This window comes from Vigna umbellata, chromosome 3 (genome assembly GCF_029865625.1).
Source record: "Vigna umbellata cultivar VRB3 chromosome 3, Vumbellata_1.0, whole genome shotgun sequence".
NCBI lineage: Eukaryota > Viridiplantae > Streptophyta > Magnoliopsida > Fabales > Fabaceae > Vigna > Vigna umbellata.
This window is the reverse complement of record NC_142167.1, coordinates 54,804,990-54,827,296: the sequence shown is the minus strand read 5'-3', so window position 1 is coordinate 54,827,296 and position 22,307 is coordinate 54,804,990. Positions and strand designations below refer to the sequence as shown.

The 22,307-nt window shown below is 31.6% G+C and overlaps 1 protein-coding gene across 1 annotated transcript; it reads right to left on the bottom strand.

Annotated features, from left to right (window-relative positions):
• Positions 1-14,383: 14,383 nt before the first annotated feature.
• Positions 14,384-15,717, bottom strand: LOC124837270 (transcription factor PRE6-like). Its single transcript, XM_047312586.2, has 2 exons — positions 15,153-15,717; positions 14,384-14,783 (listed from the first exon to the last, which is right to left on the bottom strand). Exons 1-2 carry the CDS (start codon positions 15,279-15,281, stop codon positions 14,631-14,633), a joined length of 282 nt encoding a protein of 93 aa, XP_047168542.1. The 5' UTR covers positions 15,282-15,717; the 3' UTR covers positions 14,384-14,630.
• Positions 15,718-22,307: the final 6,590 nt, after the last annotated feature.

Here is a 22,307-nt window from a genome sequence, read left to right as displayed (position 1 = left end):
AAAAAAAATATAAACTACGTGGGAATTCTTTGGCAGAGGTTAAAAGAGAGGGATTAGGGTTTGGGTTCGTCGAACTTGGTCCGTGAGGTGAGGAACTTGTTTGTGGCGAGATAGGAATGGTTCTTCCCAAGAGTGTTCTTCATGTTTCAAAAGTTGGGTCAAAGGACTTCGTCCAATGGTGGTGGTTGGAGGGGAGGTGGGATAAACCCAGCAAGTTACTAAGGGCAAGAAAAGAGCCTTGAGAATGGATGTTTGTATAATAAGAGAGAGAGAGAGTCCCCGAGCTTCGGATCAATGACCAAACACTTCTTTCCTCGAACCTGCAAGAACACGAGAAAAAAATCACACGCTTGCGAACTCAATGTTCAGTGTCATTACAGTAAAAGCAATCAAATCAAAATAAACGAAACAGGCAATTGTCGAACATCGAATCTTAATTCCAAATCATATAACTGAACAACTTCAATTTTCTATGAAAAGAAACAGAGAAATTCAAGAGCAAGAATTACATTCTTGAGTATATTGAGGAGTTCTTTTTGGGACTATTCCCTGAAGGCAACGATAAAAATAATGGTTAAAATAAGTTGAAGCTGAAATTGTGAATATTGTGACTGTGAAAAATGAATGGGATGATGAGTAAGTGGGGATTTGACCTAATGGATGTGAAATTGATGGGAGCATTATCTAGGTTCAGAATCTGAGCCATCGAGATAGCTCCATTGTCCTATCCAACACCACTGCACAATTTCCATCTTCGTAGAAAGTTCGATCAGAGACGAATAAATAGGATTGAAGTTCGATCAGAGACGAATCACAGTTGCAATATTACGCCTTTTCAATTCCCTCTTCAAATTTCAGCTTCAACGACACCCCAATTTCAACACCACTTTCATCACAATGTGTAATCCCAATTCGCGATTGTGAACTAACCCTAACCCCTTTTCTTTAACCTCGTAGAGTACATTATAGTGCCACGTAATCCTATTTTTTATCCAATTTTTTTTCCAATTTTAACCTCACACAGCCACGCAGTCAAATAAACTGGACACGACATAAAGTGTTCTCCAAGGTGGCAGCTGCACCGTTAGAAATTTGACGTCATAACTAAAAAATATTAACTTAACCAGTTTTTTCAAAAGTTGGGGCCATTTTGAACTTTTAAAAAAGGTAGGACGATTCTAAACATTTTCCCTCTTTCGAGGGACCAAAAGAGATATTAAGCCTAAAGAAAAATTCAAGTCAACCTGTCGAAAACTCAAAAGCATATGACTTCTCGATCCTAATCATGCAAGAGAAGAGAATTTCACTTGTAGTTCCAAAACTTAAGATAACATGACATGATTCTTTATATGACTTTAATCTTTAAATCAGTATAAAAGATTATAACTAAACTGTTAAATTAAAAATAACTCACAAAGAATGATTGTTTCACTTTACACACAAGTATTTATCAGTGATCACTCATAATCGACATGTTATAAAACCACTTCATCAATTTTTTCCCATAATTTAATTCGCACAATTCACGTACTTGGTTAGATCAAAAGGTCTTTTCATAGGTTGTAATAAGACTTGACTAGAAGAAATATGGTTTTTCAATATTAAAAAACACCACTAAATCGAAGAGAGCATATAAATCTTTATCTATATCTATAATTATATAGACCTTTTGTTTTTCTAATTTTATTTTTAATTACTACATTTAAAATTTAAATAATTTATAGATATCTAAAAAATATGAATACACAACACTATGTGCTTTGGCCAGTGTTTGATAAAATCCATAAGTTACTTAGTTTTTTTTTATTTGACTAACTATATAACCTAGTTTGATCCACAACAAAATTGTTATTGTGATAATTTCTAATTTATTCTCTAATGATTACTTCGTTCAACAAATAAACTAAAAAATTTTCAGTTTTTTGTAAATTCATGAAAAAGAAAATTTGTAGGTTTTTTCTCCAAAGACATGTTTAAAAATATTATTCTTTTGAACATGGAAATTTCACTCAAAGAAATGGGAAACGGAAATTTTTCCGATATTAATGAGAAAAGATAAGTCTAGAATTAATACATAAAGGATATCATAAAAATTTAAATAATTTAACGAAAAAGAAAAACAGATTTATTGAACCTGTCACGCAAAATTAATGAAATTAAATTTATAAGAAGGACATCACTTATTGAGGTCTATAAATTGGTGACATCACTGACCTGATACGTTAGTTTCATGATCAGTGGGAAAACCATATAATATTGTATGCCAGAATTATATTTAAAAAAAATTTGGCAAGAAACAACACTTTGATCATGTCATAAATGAAATATCATGTCAGTGTATATTAAATGTACACAACAACATAGATGTAATATTGTGTCAGTGGCATCACTGAATAATATACAAAATAATTTTACATTAACATTTTTTACACATTAAAAATAATAAGTTTATAACGTATTAAAATTCTTAATGTATCATTTTTATGAGAAACATTAGGATATTTTATCAAGAAAATAAATTTGTATTTTGTTAAAAAAAGTTGCAACTATGAAACGAAAGATTTGGTCGATATATGTGTAACTTTTTGATAGAAAAGGTAAAATCTAAGTTGACAGAGGTACACTCATTTCACATTTTTTTTGCTATGGAAAAGTAAAAGTTAATATATAAAAAAAGTAAAAAATAATATATCAAATGGCTGGAGAAAAGTGTATCAGATTAATTAATTAATTATATATATATATATATATATATATATATATATATATATATATATATATATATATATATATATATATATATATATATATATATATATATATATATAAAATAACATGATAAGATCTACATGAAAATCTAACTTAATCTACAAGTATCTTTCGAAATATATTTTGTTATAAGATCCTTAAAGAGTTAGTAGATTTGTTTTATATTTTTATGTAATAGATGTATATTAAATATAATTATGTATGTATACCCTATAGCATAATAAATTATTTGTTTAGAAACCTATGTTGTTATAAATTATTTAAGTAATATAGAAATTTATCTTTTAATAATCTTATAGGATTGATCTTTTAGGTAGATAAACATACTTAAGATAAATAAATGAGTTTAATATACTGTAACAAATTTAATATAATAATGATACTAGTAACAATATAATAATTTATTTAAATGCATTGACTTGTTAGATCTAAAAAGAATTTTTTAAATTGTAGAAGATTTGACCAAATGATTTTGAAAAATGGCTAGGTCTAACCTACTTCCTAAAATAATGGTTTGATGTAGGCCAAAGTCATAGGCTCGTATAGCCTGACTTATTTCCATACCTATTTGATACAAATATAATAATTCCACTCTTTCATAAATGCATTATGTGGAAAAATATGAGTTGGCAATTACTAAGAAGACGTGATTTGGAAATATCTTTTACTTAAATTTGTATGAGAATGATTGTTGAATCACTTATCTAATTTTAATTGTAGAATTGATTTTGCTAGAGATAAGATATTTTTAAAATAACTTTCAAAGATGTGTTAGAATTTGGACGAGTTTGGTAGATGATTATCTTAATTTTGGTGCTGATAATAATTAAAATAAGTTTAGGTGCTTTTATTGTATTGCGAAGTTTGTATACTTATGTCTTTCAATTCTTTAAAATAAATTTATGTTAAGTATGTATAAAAAAAATATTTACAAATATCTCAAAAGAAACATCAATAAAAGAAAATTGCTGGTCTTCATTTAATATGAGAAACGTCTAATTAAGATAAATAATTAACAAATGTAATAAAAACATCCTCATTTGATATCCACTTTGATAAACAAAATTTTAAGTTTATAGACTTAATTCTTTCTTTTCAATATGTCTCATCTTCTAAAAAAGTATTTCAATTAAGTTATTTAAAAAAATTCTACAATCTGTCTTAATTACATGACAATTGTCTATGTGTGGTATTCTTTTAATTGCTTTTAATTTTTTTCAATTTTGTTTTTAATTTGTTTTCTTTTTTTACAAAATCTTTTGCTATCCACATGTGTATTTAGTATAACACGTGTCACATCTTAGTGCATGTTAGGACAATACCACGTATTAATTTTAATTGTTTTTGTTTTAATTTCAATTTAATCTTTTATATATGTTTATTTTATTTAATTTAGTCTTTTTTTTAAATAGAATAATATTATCTTTTTTAATTGAAATTAAATTTAATATTTATATAAATGTTTAAAAAAGTCAAAACTGAATTAATCCTGATTGACTCACTATAAATTGGATTAAAAATGAGTGAGTTCTAATTTACTTTATGATAGACAAAAATTTTGACAATCCAACTCAATCGATTAGAGGTTGATACGTTAATTGAGTTTACTCATTACACCATATGAAAAAGAAAATTTATCATTTTCAAATTTTTAAATTTGCAGCTTAAACAAACAGGGAAGACAAATCGAAAAAATAACATCATTCATTCCATTCCAAACAAAGTTCAAATCTCTTGTACACACGAAGTTCAAATCTAAGTTCAAATCTGTCCCATGCATGTATTGGTACCTAAAATACGAAGCTGTTTCATGAACATAAGGCATGATAACATCATTCCTTTTACAATAAACAACATTCGGATAACATCAAACAACGTTCATGTTTATTAACACAATATAACTATGTCTTCCTTTTCTTAATAACTCTGATCTCCATGTATCCGCATTGTACCCTAATGATCACAATACAGCTTTCCCAATAACACATAGTAAGTATATTGATGTAATAACCTGAACGAAAAGTTCCATGAGTTTAGAACCAAATCTGGACACATGGTAGTGGAATACTTCATCATCAAATTCCAAAGTCAAAATGCCAACAGGATCAAGTTGAATTGACGGTCCCCGGAATTTACTCTTTAAGTTGCTATCTCCACAGAGTGATGGACAATTTGCACGCTCAACACAACAAACATCAAACACAACCTTGCACAAAATGGACAAATAAATAATATATTGGGAAGACAAACATCATATTATTTAAGCAATCACGTGTTATTTGGGAACCACCCTGACAAGAGAATCAGGTAACAGCTCATACGTTATGTTTTAAAAAAAGACGAATTCAAAAATGGTTTTCCATGTGATCACCATGGATTTTTCATGCTCAATTCTACCATAATGCTTCCACAAACACCTTATTCACTGCTGCCATATGTTGTCGTGCTTTCCCTTTCAGCATTATACAGATCAACATTTCAATTACAAGGACCACACTGTATGACTACAACAACACCATAGTCAAACAGAAACTTAGTATTTGGCACTATTAATCAGAAACTTAGTGTTGCCAAATTCAATAATTAATTCATCTAAAGGCAATAGCTAGTGGAAGGTGGTGCTACATCGAGGACCACCGACACGGAGGAGTACTGACGTCGACGAGCACCACTGACGCGGATCACCACTGACGTGAAGCAGCTACGCCGCAAACCAGCGAACGACCACGGTGGAGGGTGGAGAGATGAAGCTCTGTGTGGTGGTGTGTATCAATCGGAGGCAAGGCAAGGAACGTTAGGGTTTGTTGTGACTCTGCGACCCCGGATTGTAGAAAGATGAACTCTGCGAGACGAAACTAGGCTGTTGTTCTCTTCAAAACATAGGCAAATTAGATTAAATTAGTGAAATTAGTTATCTTAATTTTTTTTTTTAAATATAGGTAGGTTCTGGATTAGTTTGGATTAGTTTACCGGTATTCTGATTCGAATATGTGTAATTCTTGAGTTAAGGGGTTAAATTCTTTTTTGATTATAAACGATAACATTTTTATTTTTTTAATTTAGGTTTAGCGTGTGATGAGTTGGGTTTGTTCATAAATTCTGATTCACTTTTACATGTTTATAAATTTATATTGATATTTTTTTATTAAAAATATTTTTTAACACAGTACATTATATAAATAATAAATTTGATGACATTTAAAAAATAAAAAGAATTATAAATTGTCATTTGTCATGTCGTTAATACCCTTAATATTTGTTTTAAAAAATTAATTGAGACACTTTTCAAAAGTTGGACACAATTGAGACAAAAAGTTTAACTTTCCAACCAAAAACCAAAATAGAAACAAGTAATTAAGCTATAAAGATAGGAAACATAATTGCACAATAAGAAAACTTATTGTAAGATAAAGTTGAGTACGTGGAGTCTCAAGGGTTTATTGGTCTGCCAATTTATTTGCTCTAATTTTATAAATACTCATATAATTGTAAACCTAATTAATAAAATATGAAATATCATCTAGTGAACATAGGTCATTTTGACTGAACCACATAATTCTTGTTATTTTACTTTTCTCTTGTAATTGCTCGTATATCTGTATGTTTATGATCCCCAACAAGAAAGTGTTGAACTTTTTCAATCATCAATATCAAAAGTAACATCTAAAATATTGCTCTAATTATATTAGAAATTAAAACTAACAACCATTTCTTAAGGACTATAAGAAGTCATCATATCATTCCATACACATATATAAAGCACAAAGTCATTAGAGAACTAAGTGATAATATTTAACATGTTGAAACTTTGTCTAAACTCAAAACAACTTGTTCATGTTAGAAAAATTAATGTAACTAAGATAATAACAATTTTCTTGGATTATACATTGAATAGTGTGATCTTGACTTGTTTTACGCTAAAAAGTTATGAAACATAAAAGACTACAAGGAAATGCTAAAATTTTTAGAACACCTTACACTATTCAAATTTCATGAGATAGGTAATATGATGATTCACCACTTGTTACCTATCTCATAAGTTAAAAATTAAGAATGTTAGGAATCAAGAATATTGTGACACTTAACTCTTGAGATGAAAAACTATATATAATCTCCACTAATAATCTAACTCACAAGATAGGAAACATCTTTACTTTTTGAATTTGTAGTCACACTAAAGCGCCAATAATAGACTAAATAACACTAGAAAAGATAAGCAACAATATCAACCATTCAAGCACTACAAAGGATAAGGAATGATGACATTCCTTGCGAGCACCACCAAGGATAAGGTAAATGAAACAAAAGAAAAAACACTAAGAATATGCCCACCTAGATGAAGACTTCCCCAAATTAATTCATATTATAATAAAAATTGCAAAGACATCAGGGTTTTTATTTTTGAAGTTTAGACTTGTTGCCAAGACATTATGAGTTGTTACATGTGGTGAATGCTCAAGTAGGAATTAGAAGTATATTGTTTGGTGTTTATGCATGGAATTAGATCATGAAACCAATCCTTGGTGAAGTGTTATGATAAATTTTATTAAATCTATTCAATTAATTATTTCTAAAATTTTAGAATTATTTTATAATTAAAAATCAATACTTTCCATTAGAGTTGTCAAAACGGGTAACCCGGTTCGATCCGGCCCAGCCTACCACGGGTTGGTAACTTCGTGAGCCAATCCAACTCAACTCACTTATTAACGAGCTGAAAAAAATTCGAACCTACCTCGACTCACCACTAGTTGGTGGGTTAAATGGGTTAGCTCATTAGCTCACTTAATTATAAGTTTTTTTAAAATAAAAAAATTTAAATTTTTCTTAATTCAAATCTAAATAAATTTCACTCTAAAATGATGTTAAACTCCAAAGACAATTCAAAATAAAAAAAATATATCATACAATCCAAGCGTAATCCAAAAACAAACACAAAAGACAAACAAATAAGTTTTTAATATTGAGAATTTTTGTATCACTTGTCCATTTATAATATTAGAGACTTGAATAGATAAATCTATAATATTTTTCTCTCTTGAAACATCTTTTTTTTTATCTCATCTACAATATAATAAAAAAATGCTAACTAATAATATTGAAACACAAAATAATGAATAATTAAATTAAATTAGGTGGGTTGGTGAGCCAACCCAGCTCACCACGGGTTCAACCCATATGAGCCGGGCTTTAAGTGAGCCGGGTTGAAAATTAACCCGCATAAAAAAATTACATTTTTTTCAAATCCAACCCGGCTCAAACCCATGGTGAGCCGGGTTGGCTCACGGGTTATAACCCATTTTGACAGCACTACTTTTCATTACTTCAAAGTTTTCTTAGCATTAATTAGTGAATAAACATAATTTTTCTTAACAATGCAAGTGTCTCTCGGAAACAATATCTGAACTTATCCAATTTATTACTTATACATTTTGGTACATTTGCCAATTTTGTAACAAGGTACAACAAACTTTAAGAGCTAGAGAAGAAGAAATTCTAAGAGCTAGAGTTGAATGAGCTAGAAGAGTTATAAAGGAGGAAGCTATAAGAGAAAGGGATGAGAGAAAAGAAGAGAAAGAAGAAAATGGGAGAAGAGAAAATGAGAAAAGAGAAAAGAAAGAGAAAGAAGAAATTGATAGAAGAGAAAAGGAGACAAAAGAAATCATACTCAAGTAGGAAGTGCAACTAAAGGCACCTCCCACTCCCCCAATTATAACTGAGTTAGAAATTTTAAAGGGAGTTTTTGAATCTTTTAACTCTTCTCATGTCATTAATGAATCTCATTGGTTGATCCCAACCTTTACTTTTGAATGTTTTCAACTACATTCTCAAAAACTCATTCTAATTTTTAATTAATGGAAATTGTAAGTACATCTTTGATCTGGGAAGAAATAAAATGCTAAAGTTGAGGTTTCTTAGATATCTTTTGATATGAGGACACATAATCTAGAGGGAGGGTATGATGGAAAACCATCCAAGGAGATACAACATCGGCCAATAACAAAATCCAATTTGTTTCCTTGATTGTAAATATATGATGAAGAGTAGTATATTTCGTATAAAATTAGTCTTTTCTTTGTAATAAATATTTCCTTTAGGTCTTGTATTTTTTTCATTTTAGGGTGACAACCTCAACTTAATTGATTATGTAAATAACCTTATCAATTAAATTAGGAAGCATCCCATAAATGTGTAGTTTTGGCTTTGCAAGTTGATTCTTGAGTGACTATGTGAACTAAGGTGCTCTTTAGGATTGCTTGGACCTCAGGTAACTCTTAGAACATTACTTGAAGGTCAAGGCACTTTGAAAGGTGCATGCATTCTCAATCTTGAAAAAGGTTCTTGAAACTTTTTTCCATTTTCAGATTCACTTTCTTTTACTTGGGCTAACTCCTTCATTCTATAAACATGAGTGACTTAAGCTTTGTAAATCAATTTGGAAATATTTGTTCCAAGTTCACTAAGATAGATTGTCTACTTGAATTCTCTTAGACCTTTTCCTTTGAGAGTTGACCCAACCTCCTTTAGGAAACACACCCAAACCACTATTTAATTTCAATGTCCTTCATCTTTTCATTCTTCCACATCCCGATACATCATCTTCATGGAGTCTCCTTCAACTTCGTAAAGTAAGTTTACTTTATTTGAACTAGAGCCTTTTAGTTCTTCCATCATTTGGCATTAAAGTTTGTTCCTTTATTTGAGTCATGTTCCATCATTGATATCAATTTTTACCATTTAGTGAAGAACGCCTTAACCCTTTTCCATCACATTACTTAGGTAAATAAAATAATTACATATATTAATTAGTTTTTAAGATCATATTAAACTCTTGATCAATACTTACACAAATAAAAGTCTTTTTGTCAGACCCCATTAAAACACACCCAAAAACCCCAAGTAGTGGGATCCATGTGTCAAAAGGAGAGTGAGCGTCTCAGTTAGTGGAAAACAGGTGGCTGCAGGAGAGTGACCGTTTGTTTTGGGTGACGGCAGTATTTAAGGCCAAATTTCAAATAATGTGCCACTTCTCTGCATGCATTTCTTCTTCTCCAAACTGCTGAAACTCTTTTCTCCTCCTTCTCTCTAAAATCTCCTCTTTCTCTCTAAGAAAACCTCACCATTTCTTCTTCCGATCACCTCTCAGGCACCACTAGAACACTCCCGGCATCAAGAGCTTCCATTTAAACCGATCGATTTATGATTTTGAGCTGTGCTCCTAAAACGGGAGTGTCGAACGTTAGTTCTTTGGTAGAGGGGAGCTCTATTCTGCTTCATTGAGCGTTTGGTTACGTATAAAGGTAAGGGAAGCTTATATAATTTGATTAATATTCTTGTTTGAACGTTGGTATGTTTGCATGATATGTTGTTTGGATTATTGGATGAGTATGAAATAAGTACGTACTGCTTATTTGGATGTTTGTATGGATGACTGATATAAGTTGTGAATTGAGTCGAGATATAACTTAATATTCAAACTGTGGTATTCTGAGTAAACGTGGTAGTAGAGTCGAGAGTGGTTAACGAGCGTTTGGTTCTTCTTGGGAGTACATGGTCGTACCTGAGTTCTCATGTTTGTGGGATAGAGTATAAGAGTCTTCCTGTAATACTATATAGGATTAGTTAAACTTTGACCTAGAGTTCGTATTAACAATTTCATTCCTCTTTAAGCGTCCGTCTACATTAAGTTCTTCTTCTACAAGGAATTTCGTTAGTGGAGATCGTGTTATAATAATAGATATGTATAATGAGTGTTCGGCTTAAGTGTAGTCCTTCTTTAGACTTCCTAAACAGCTTAGTTATGAGTTTATTAGTGATCGATCTTGGATCAAGCGTTCAGTCTCAATAGCGCTCGTTCCTGATAAGCACTTGGTCTTAGACCAGCGCTCGTTCAATAGTGTTCGGTTTCTATAGGCCCCAGTCTTAAACCAAGCGCTGGGTCTTGTTTTATGTAATATATTATTATTGTGCTTAGAATCAGAGTCTTTATTCAAACTAGATAGCGTTCGTTAATTCATAGTTTCTCATCAGTATTAGTATTTAGTATAAATCAGTGTTGGTCTTTAAAAGGTGTTCGGCCTAGAGTTTTAGTACTCTTCCTAGGCTTCGTGGCATCCAGTTTGAACTCTTAGGAGTCTGTTTATTGAAGTAGATGAGTAGCGCTCAGTCTTGTTAGCTTCTAAGAAGCGTTATACCAGTTGTACTTGGGCTATGATAAGAACGTATGATCTTATTTCATTTGAATATGTGGATGATAAAGTCTAAGAGAATTTGAAATGTGACGTGTATGAAATAGTTTGATTATGAACGAGTATTCCAAGGAGGAATATCTCAGAAAGTGGGTATTGATTGGTAAAGTATGAATGTGGACAAAGCTTAGCGGGCGTTCATCCTGATATTCCATGATTACTCGTTCTCATGTAGAGAGGAGTAAGTCACGTGTGGGAATGACAGGAGGTCCTAGTCCATAAGGTTAACTTGGACGGAACAGATCAACCTCGGGTGGCAGCTGTTGAGGGTATCCTAGTTACTACATCACCCGGGTGCACGAACGTCGTAGCTACACAGGATTTATACAGTCCGGACAGTCAGAGTCATGTGGTCGTTATTTGCATGCATGGATGTATGAATTATGATGTAGTCGTTGTTGGTTTTGTTATGAATGTTGTATGTTGTGATTGAATAAATTAAATTACATAAGCTTACCCTGTTTATCATTTTTAACTGTGTGGTACGTCCTGTCGTTGTCCTGTTGCAATGATCATCCGTGTGAATGTGAGCAGAAGGAGAAGAGCTGCTAGAAGAAGTATTGGAAGACGCGGAGGAAGTGAAGGTCGAACCTTAGGAACGTTCGGTCTGATATTAGTTTTATATTTTGTAAGACCGCTCGGTATGAGTTCCTTTTGTATAACGTTCGATCTAGTGGCAGTTAAAGTAGTGATAACTAGCGTTAGTTTATAATTCTCTGCTGTTATGTAAGGTCGTTCGGCCGTAATTGTATATAGTTGAGCGTTGAACTAATCTGTAGTATTGTTAACATGTGATTATTCTCTATATGGTTTTACACTGTATTTTTGGGTTGTTACACTGTTAATATATATATTATAAATAGAAATTCTGTTTTTAACATTAACCTCTATTAATATATATATATATATATATATATATATATATATCCCATCCATCGATTCAAAGTTTACAAAAGGAGACATCTCAATTCCAATGCAAAACACACACAAGTAATTATAACTACATAATTATTTTTTTTTGTTAATTGTGTTTTTAGTCCCTTAACTTTTGGTGAAATTGAAATTAATTTTTATTCAAAATTTTGATCCTATTTAGTCCCTTAAATTTAGAAATACATAAATTAGTTCTAGTAACCAAATTTTGTTAAGTTTATTTGACGTTTCAAATGCATTTTTCAACAAACATTGAAGTGAAAATTTGTCAAACAATATAAATAACTGAAATGGTTCATATGAAACATCAAATAAACTTAATAAAATTTGGTTACTATGACTAAATCTACGTATTTTTAAAGTTGGAAGACTAAATTGAACCAAAATTTTAAAAAAAGAGTAATTATAATTTTCACTTAAAATTAAGAGATAAAAATATATTTAATTTTTTTTTTTCGAAAGGTCTCAAAAAGTGTAAAGAATTATTGTTCGGGGTTTGTAGTTTTTTTTTAACATTTTAAAACATTAATTAAGGCGAAAACCGTGTGTAGAGGAAATGAAAAACATGTAAATAATTTTCTGATTTAAGAAGACATTAATTGCACTTGATAGATAAAAAGAACCATATGCTACTTCTGAACACAGGAAGTTACAGTTTATATTTTTTGTCCAGACAACTGCCAACTGATCCCAACCGATTATCAAAGTGATGAGCTTTGAATTGGCCACGTGACATAAGCCGAAACTAGAAAATATGAAAATGTTTTGAAGGGAAAGTTTAGAAGATAAAGGAAGATACATATGTGTGTTAATTAATTGAGTAATTAATGAGACAGTGGTGTATGAAAGAGTTGGTTATGAGTAGCAATTTGGTAGAACATATGCATATAGTATGCCTTGAAGAACAATGCATTAAAGGGTTTGGACATAGTTGAGAGATTGGGGCACATTACACGGCAAGAACAGAGGACACTTTCACTTATATAATGCTTCAAAATTACCCCTACCCTGGATTCCAATTTCCAACCAATTTAAACCAGAACTGAATTAATGAATTGGAACTATTTCATGGCCTAAATCGATAGCTCCATATTAAATTTTGCACTGTTGAAGTAGCTTTTTGTTTTTGGGGCAGGGATACATTGCGAAACAACCTTCCCCCACCACATATTGCATGCAAATGGTACCTGCAGGTGTGTGGGCCCATCGTTTCTTTTCACTTCACCACAACATCAAATTTACCACCTCAATTTCAATTCAATACATAATTGTCATGCCCATACCCAACTAGTTAGAGATGCAAAATTTAAGATTCAGGATCAACAAATTTCTGTCATCTTTCTTCTAACTCAATTTTCCTTTTTTGGAACTTTTCTCAAACTTAAACTCTAAAACAGGAGTTTTAAAGTAAAATATCTTGTTCATCAATTTTTGTCTATTCTAAACTTAGAAAGGTAATTGACCCAATAAATTAAGCGAAAATTGACTCTCTCTTTTTTTCCTACATGTTCTTTTACCCAACTTTTTATTTTTCTTTTATAAAAAACAAGCTGGTTATTTTCTTTAAACTTTGTTGGAAATGTGTTTTGTTCAACTTTTCTTAAAGTAAATAAAAGCATTTTGCTTCTTAGAATACTTTAATTTAAATTAATAATAAATTGATGCACATTTATTTATTTATTCTTGAGAATGGTTAAAAACACATTCTTTTTACCATGTATTCTTTCTCATCAGAGGAAATGGATTAAAAATCATACAAAACATGGAACTCGTTTCTGGTTTAACGACCCCTCTCATTTAATGACTGTCTCTCATAGTAGTCCTGTTTTTTTTAAAAAAAAAAATTAATTATTAAAAGGGAGTGAATCCGAATTCCTAGTATTTCTGTTCTTTTTACAATATGCTTTTTAAACTTTCCCACTTCATGGGAATTAAATTCAACATAGGTAGTCCATGACTTGTTTTGTTTTTTTTTTCTTCTTTTTCTCTTACATTTGCGATGAATAAATGGATGTTGTGATTATCCTGTTAAATATATAAATGGCAGATATAATGTGTGTGTATATATATATACTAAGCTGGCAAAGATGGTGGTTTGGATGAGGAGTTAGTTATTTTATATTGTGGTCCTAATGCGAACATTAATATCACGGGTTGGCAAGAACAAATAACCGAAAATGGTGTGGGGTATGTCACATGTTATAGGCACTGTCAGCTTCAACCTTGACCCTTCTAATGGGTCCACAGGAAACTGCAGAATTTCTCTCATAAGATAGATTACTAAGATTAAACTCAAGCATTGCAGCCTCCAAATTTGAAAAATGATTCGACGCCATCCATGTAAAAGGCCACACACGTATTCATTCGATGACAGCAACCTATTTGCGCCGCGAAACAAAAGTTATGTGTTTCATTTCATACTATGGTAATAATTAGAACTCATGATGTAGTCCATTTTATTTACAGCCATACAAGCTGACCACAATTGCTTACTACTACAAAGCGCCACATAATTAAAACTAATCAACAACTGCTTCACATGGATCCGATGGTGGTGTTTCGCGTTGGTGTCTAGAAAGTACAAACCAAACCCTACCCAGAAGAAAGAAGAAGAAGAAGAAGAAGAAGAGAGAGACATGGACATGCACACGACACAAATAAATGCACTAGACTAGACCATTACATAAGTAAGCTCCTAATAATGGCTGCCTGAGCACTGTTGGAGTCTGTGTTAGCCAGAAGCTCTGATAATCGATCGCTTAGATCGTCAACCTCTCTGTGCAAGTTCTTTATATAGTTGCATGTCTCCTGCAATACCTTAGAAGCCGAAACCTGCAATACCCACATATCATTATCAGTAAAGTTCATTGTTTTTCAGATCATTACATTCATGCACATGTGAATTTACCAGAATTCACACACACATATATGCAGTTGTATTAATATAATAGGCGATGCGAAAGTACTGTTGGTACATTATAATAGAATTGTTATTATTATTTGAAGAGAGAGTAAGAAATGCAGTTAATTGGTGGAATGAATCGGAGTTGGACTATAGGCGCAAGTTGTGGGTAAAGAAAATAAAGGAGAGGGGAGTTATCTAAGAAAACGAAGGGCATCCACAGAAAAAGTGCAATGTATGTGCATGTGAGAGAGAGAGAGAGAGAAAGAAGTTGAAAGGGACAGTGGGACAATAAATACCTTGTCGGAGCGCCTGGCGCGAAGTTCAGGGATAAGTTGTTGCAACTTGGAAACGAGATCGGTGATTTGCGCATCCGTGATCTCAGCGGAAGCACCGGATTGTCTGGAACGAGATCTTCTGGAGGACATTGTGAATTAATGGAATGAGGTTGAAGGGGGGGTTTGTGTTTGTGTGTCAGAAATGTTATTTGGTGTTGGAAGAGCAGAGAGGGTTAATGAGTGAGGTTTAAGGAAAGTAATAAGAAGGAAAAAGTGGAAACGAGAGAAGAAAGAAAGAAAGAAGAGAAGAAGGAGTGAGTGAAGGAGTGAATGAGTGAATGAGAAGAGGGCCAAGAAGGAAATGGGGTTGTCAGAGTAGAATGACACAAGTAAAGAAAGTTATCTGAAAAGAAAAGAAAAGAAAAGAAAAGAGGGTGTGTGAGTGAGTATGGAGGAGGTAGTAGTAGGAAAAGGAGAGGGAATATTTGTTTCAGAATGAAAAATGAGAGAAAAAGAATGAAGTTGGTTTTTATAGATTAATTATAAGTGTGTTGAAGGAAGAGAGTGTTGAATGGAGAAGTGCAGTGGGCTGTGGTTGTTATTAATAGGGTTTAGGGAGAGAGAGAGAGAGAGAAAGAAATGAAGGAGAGATACGCCATACTGTCCTTTCTGAATGTGTCTCCTAACTGGGGTTAGACTTCAAATGGCTTAAACCAAATGTGGTTGTTTATTAGCCAACGACGCGGGACCTCTCTGTGTCAGTCTCGGCACGCAAGCCCACGTTATCTTACTACTTCCTTGTCATCTTAATCATTAATCTTCTCTTCCTTTTCCTCTCATTACCTTCACTAATTCACCTCTTCTGCTTTTTACACTCCCTCTCCCTTTTAACCTCACACTTTCTTATTATTCTATTTCTACCACAATCTCAACTTCAAATCTTTTAATATTATATATCTTTTTTCTCACCCATTTACTTTCAAAACAATTTCTACCAACAACTAACTCTGTTTCAAATTCGGTCCCACCAAGTTAATTTCTCTCCGACCACAATTTTTTCTGTTATATATAATTTTTATTCTGTGTATTCATAGTAATGCTCTTTATTATTCTCCTTCTTATATGACCCTGTATTATAAACATTAGAATTTCCATTTCTTCTTTAAAAGAAGTATTAAATAAATAAAATAAATGCTTCTATAAATTATTTTAAATTCTCTATTATTAAGTCATATAAAACTATTTATTGTATAAGATCAAAACGTGTTTTTTTTTTATTGCACTTCTTTTAGACCATAATGCTAGTTGTCTTTATAAAATAGTTTTATATAGTAAAATCTAACAGTTTATTATAGACGATATTTTTTGACTGAATAAAAGCATATATATATATATATATATATATATATATATATATATATATATATATACTTTAATTCATAAATTTATCTTTCTTTTGTGTATATTTTTATTGTTACTTTATAAAGATAATATTATTCAAGGACATGGTACTCATAAATTTTTAATTTATAATAAGTTTTATTCAACAAAAAAATATCTTAAAATGAACAACTCCTCCTAAAATAAATTAAGTCAAAAAAATTTTAGAATTGTTAAAACAGATAATTTGATTCAGTATATTGTAGTTCACTGTGAATTGGTCACTCAATAGACTAAATTAATCTAGTCCATTTATTACCAAATTATAAAATTCGAATTCACTTTGTCCCATTATGGATTGATGAGTTAAATAAGTTGGTTCATTTTATTACAATTGTTTTTCTACCATTTTAAAAATATTACAATTTTTTTAATTAAAATATAAATAAAGTTTTGTAACATCCCAATATATAGTGTAAACTATAATAAAGAGAAGCAACATGCATGATAAAGAAGTACAGTTATCCATCTAAGACATAAAGTGATATATTTACAATCATCCAGAAACAACTATAAATTTAAAACTTTATATACAGACTGCAAACTATTCCAAAACTATAAACTAGGCTCTAAATAACCAAAAGTAACTACTCAGCAGCAGCATCACCTCCAACCAATGCATGCTCCAGGGAAACATCTTCTTCCGCTGCTCACATCCAAAGGATGGTCATCGCAGAAGAAAAACAGTCGAATCATACAAATCACAAGCATACAACAGGGTAAGCTAGTTTACACAAAGACTACTCATACAACAATTTATTTAACATCATACAAGCATATTATACATTTACATCACTTAAACCATTCACACATAACACACACTGACTCAAACTGTCCGGACTTAGAATGATTGTCGAGCTATGGCGGGTCGTGCACTCGTGGTGGCTTCTACTGCTTTGCAAAGCCATTGCCAATGGGTTTCACCCTACCACACTCACGAGGTTAGTCCGTTATCACTCACCTTGGGCCATACTGGAAGCACCCAAGACTAGGACCTCCTGCTACTCCTCACGACATGGATCAATCCTCTCTACTTAAGAATGAAAGACCATTGGAGTTTCAGGATAACCCCAAGATTAAGCTCCTGCATTCATTCTAAACTTACTTGAATCCCAACTAGAGATTCCACTTTGAATCACAAGAAGGGCACCACCATGTCTCCTCTCCTTGAGGATCATGGAATTACGTCCAAACTATACTTGAACTTTACACTTTTGATTTCAACATACCACAATCACCACAGATAGTACATGATACAACTTCAACTTGCTTCATACAACACTCATTGATTCATATCAAACAACATAAGAGTACACAAGACTTGAACTAAAACGTGCCTCTCGCATAACGCACGCATTTGCATAGTGAGACTATAAACTTCTTGCACAGCGACCTAACTCGCCTTGCGAAAACCTTAGACAGAGACCAACTACTCTCGATCTCTCGCATAGCGACTAAACTGGCTATGCGAATAAAATATGAAAAGCATCAGACCCCAACCCCTCGCATAGCGACCCAATCTCGCTACACAAGAACCTCATCCAGAGGCTTGGCCCCCAAACCCTCGCAGAGCGAGGCCCACTCGCTAATCGAATAAACTGAATAATGGTTCCAGACCCCAACCAGTCGCATAAGCGATCCAATTCGCTTTGCGGATTGACAAACAGAGAGCAACCCTCTCAATTCACTCGCACAGCGCACCCATTCGCTATGCGGGTACATTGGCAGAGAGCACCTCGCCAAGGTAACTCGCTATGCGAATCCATCGCACAGTGAGTCTGCATAATCTACAGAACGAAATTCTGCAGAATTACACAACTCAACCATTCTTTACCAATTCTACTCAACTTGGCCAACTTCTAACATTCCTAATTCGATGTATATACTAAATTAAACTTGCCTAAAGGATTCTAAACATTTTCTAACACCAATCTAAAGTGTTTATGCACCAATCTCTACTCTAAAACCTCCAACTCACCAACTTATAGGCCCAAAACCAATTCTACCACTTGGAACCTGTTTTTTACCATTTTGATGACTCAAACCAGTCACATATAACCTATCTACACTATCCCAGCATTCACCAACAGCCCTTGACCACTAATTTTCAAATTCACTACCTCACTTCCTCTAAAATACACTAAACCAGCCCAAATTCACTTTACACTTTCTTTCCTCATCCCCACAACAGGTCTCATACAACAACAACCTCCCATCCACACAATCACAACACATAGATGCAACCAAACCAGTTCACCAACAACATATCACAATTTCATAATTTCATCTTTTCAACACATTCAATTCACAATACTCTAAAACCAACAATTTAGTTTCAAACAGTCAAATACTACCAAATTTAACACATATACAGTTCATACAGCAATTCAATACAGTAGCTAGCTCCCCTGACCTCAAAAATAATAGCCACACACACAGAAAAGTTCCAGCCGTACCTTGCACAGCAAGGAAACTCAATAGAAACCTACAACTCACCAATTGGTGATAGAGAACCACACTTAGAACCTAAATTGAGCTAGAAATGGAAGGAATAACTACTAATCACATGCAACCAGAATCATTGCATGCTCACAGCTCAGAGAAGAATGGACAGAAAAATGGAGACAACTTACCAGCTGAAAAACTAGAAATTGATCGGTCCAAACTCAAGCCCTCAACGTCAGGATCGCTTAGATACCTCCTGATCGTTGAACAGATAATTCAGCAAGAAGAAATTGTAGAGAGAATTCAGATAACTCTGAGGGATAAAGTTCTAGAGAGATGAAATGTTCTTAGAATAATAAGAAAATTATTTTAAAGTAAAATAATCTATTTCATTATTCTAATACATCAATCTGCTCTATAACACTCTATTTTTCAGGTCTTTACAAGTTTAATCCAAATACAATCTAAAATATTTTTAAACTTCAAATACAATGCAAATATATTTAGAAAACAAAAACATTTAGAATTTTTATTTTTTAAATATCTAGAATTTAGGGATGAATTGGTGAACCAACCCTCTTCATTTTAATTTGAATAAATTAAATTTTTAATGTACCGGATTTATTTTTTTGTCCTTGCTGAAATTTATAATTTTTTAATCCAATCTAATTGAAATTTATAGTAAACCGAGTTCACTAGGAAGTTTTAACTTATTTTGGCTGTTATAGGAAATACATGGCTAACATAATTCTTTAATATGCAAGTTTCATTTTTCGTTTCTATCAAAATAGGAGCAATTTAAATAATTTTATATAAATTTTAGGTAAGGGTATTTGAAAATATATATGTTGTTAGTTAAATTTTAATTTATAAATTAGAAAAGAATTGACAGTACTAGGAAATATCTCTGTATATGCATGAATGGACAGTGTTTGAACGTAATAAACTAAAATTGCACACAGTAGTAAAACATAAGATCTTTATGATATAGGGTTTAGTAATGAATCGACCGACCATGAAAGGTTATACAGTGTAGGTGTGTTGTCTTAATCCATTTGAATGGCTTAATAGTAGTTTTTAGCTCTAATTAATAGTTGCATGTCCTTGGTATTGAAAAACCCTTATTTTGATGAGATTCATGCACAGAAGAAAATCACTTAGCAGCAAAGACAAAAAAAGAAGAATGCCTAAAACAATATTACTGTGGCTCTTGAGCCTGCTGCTGCAACATCTTAATTTCACTTTGGGAGTTGGGAGCATGAAACAAGTGGCTCTGCCTGCTTCTCCACCAACCATTGAAGCAGTGACTTTGTTCTTTTGGCTTTTGTCTTCATCTGAAACTCTCTATCAAAACTTTTCACCCCTTCAAATCGGAGGTGAAATTGTTGACCAGTCTCTTCTTTCCAGATAACAATATACATAATTCATGCAAGAGTATCACGGAATTCACTCTCTCCTTCATCAACGAAAACATTATATATCAAAGGTTTGGTTGGTAATAACTTGTTCATTGTTGACCAGTCTCTGCAACAACAACAACAACAACTCCATAATTCGCGTTTAATTACTTTGGTTATTACATTGCAGTAGTTGTGTGTTTTTTCTTTTTCCTGTGGGAACGTAGCACATAGCAACCCACAATGTCACGTGTCATCTCGTTATGTCTGTCTGTCTGGGCATCAAAAACTGTAACATTAGCACGTCTTTTTTGTTGCTGATACATGTATATTTAGGTAAACGACACATTAACTTTATCACTTTAAATATCACTCAATTAAAACTCAACCTAAATTCATTTTACATTTTTTTTCTTACTGTAAAAGGTGAGAGCCGTGTACTAAGTCAAAGAAAGGTGCATTCATTCTTAAGCTTAATTGGTACATATTTTAATTAATACTCTATCTACACAAAATAACTAAACAAAAAGTCAGGTATTTTCAACTTAACTCTATATAAAATTTAATATTACTATTTTAACTTCTTCTTCTTCTTTTTTATCTTTAAATCTAAGCTCTCTTCAAACAAATATATAAAAAGACAATCTAGTAAAAGTTACTTTTTAATTTTTATTATAGAGGAGTTAGATAATTAAATGAACTTGATTGTTACTTCTAACATTTAGTATCATATTATCCTTTTTTTATCAATTATATATGTCAATATATTTTCTAACATTTCAATATTTTATAAATGTCTTTAATGTGTGGGCAGACAGAGAAAAGCATAAAATATATTTTGTGTATTATAAAATTTCTAAAAAGATTAAATACGTCTCCACAATCTTTTTATATTATTTTGGTCCCTTAAAAATGAAACACGTTTTTTAAACCCTTTTGAATATATATATATATATATATATATATATATATATATATATATAATTAAAAATAGTTTTAATAATAAAAATGTCACTCATTCGTTTTTTTTTGTCTATCATTATTATTAATAAAGACTTAGAAAATATATTTAAATTTTAGAGAGAGGAAAATATAAATGTTTTTAGAGGAATTTGATAGATTATAAATTTTACGGAAATGTAAAATACAGTTTATCCAATAAAAGACGATTCAACTATTTTTATTAAGAAAATTTATTATATATCTTTTAGTCTTGTATACATATTTAAAGATAAAGAAATAAGAAATGGACTTTTAATTTATTTATAACTTTTTTCTCTTTGATTCTTTTCTGTTTTGTTTCATTATATTTTTTATTTAATTTTTCAGTTTTCTTCATTATATATTATAAGAAAACAATACATATATGTTTGTGTAACAATTTTTTATATTGACGTTATAAACAATTATGGTCACACAATAGTAATAATGAAAATACTTTTTTATTAGTTTTTAATAATGTTATGATTATATAATAGAATCACATTTTTTTATCAAAAGTAAAAGTAAAATTATATATATATATATATATATATATATATATATATATATATATATATATATATATTATCTTCTTTCACTTCGTTTTCCTTTTCTATTCATATACTTTAATGTTTTCAAGAAGGGAATTCATATATGTTTCACAGGGAGGCAAAAGAATCATGTGAAACTCAAGTATAGAATTGTAAGAATCTAAATACATACACATAATATACAATTATAAGTAACTACATAGCGTGTTTCATCCATACACTTCAATTTAGAATTCGACCTTTGAATACTTTTTCTTTTCGTTTCAATTATCTAATTAATTCATTAGCATGTTATCTCCATATATGAAGTTCCAAAAAGTCTTATGCTGGGATGTGATGGGCTTTAGACAGCAGTGTGTTTG

Excerpts from the sequence above, each read along its gene's own strand:
- LOC124837270 (XM_047312586.2), bottom strand. The coding sequence starts at position 15,281 with ATGTCCTCCAGAAGATCTCGTTCCAGACAATCCGGTGCTTCCGCTGAG. Across the intron at positions 14,784-15,152 it reads GCGCCAGGCGCTCCGACAAG|GTTTCGGCTTCTAAGGTATT; the intron begins GTATTTATTGTC and ends TGGGTATTGCAG.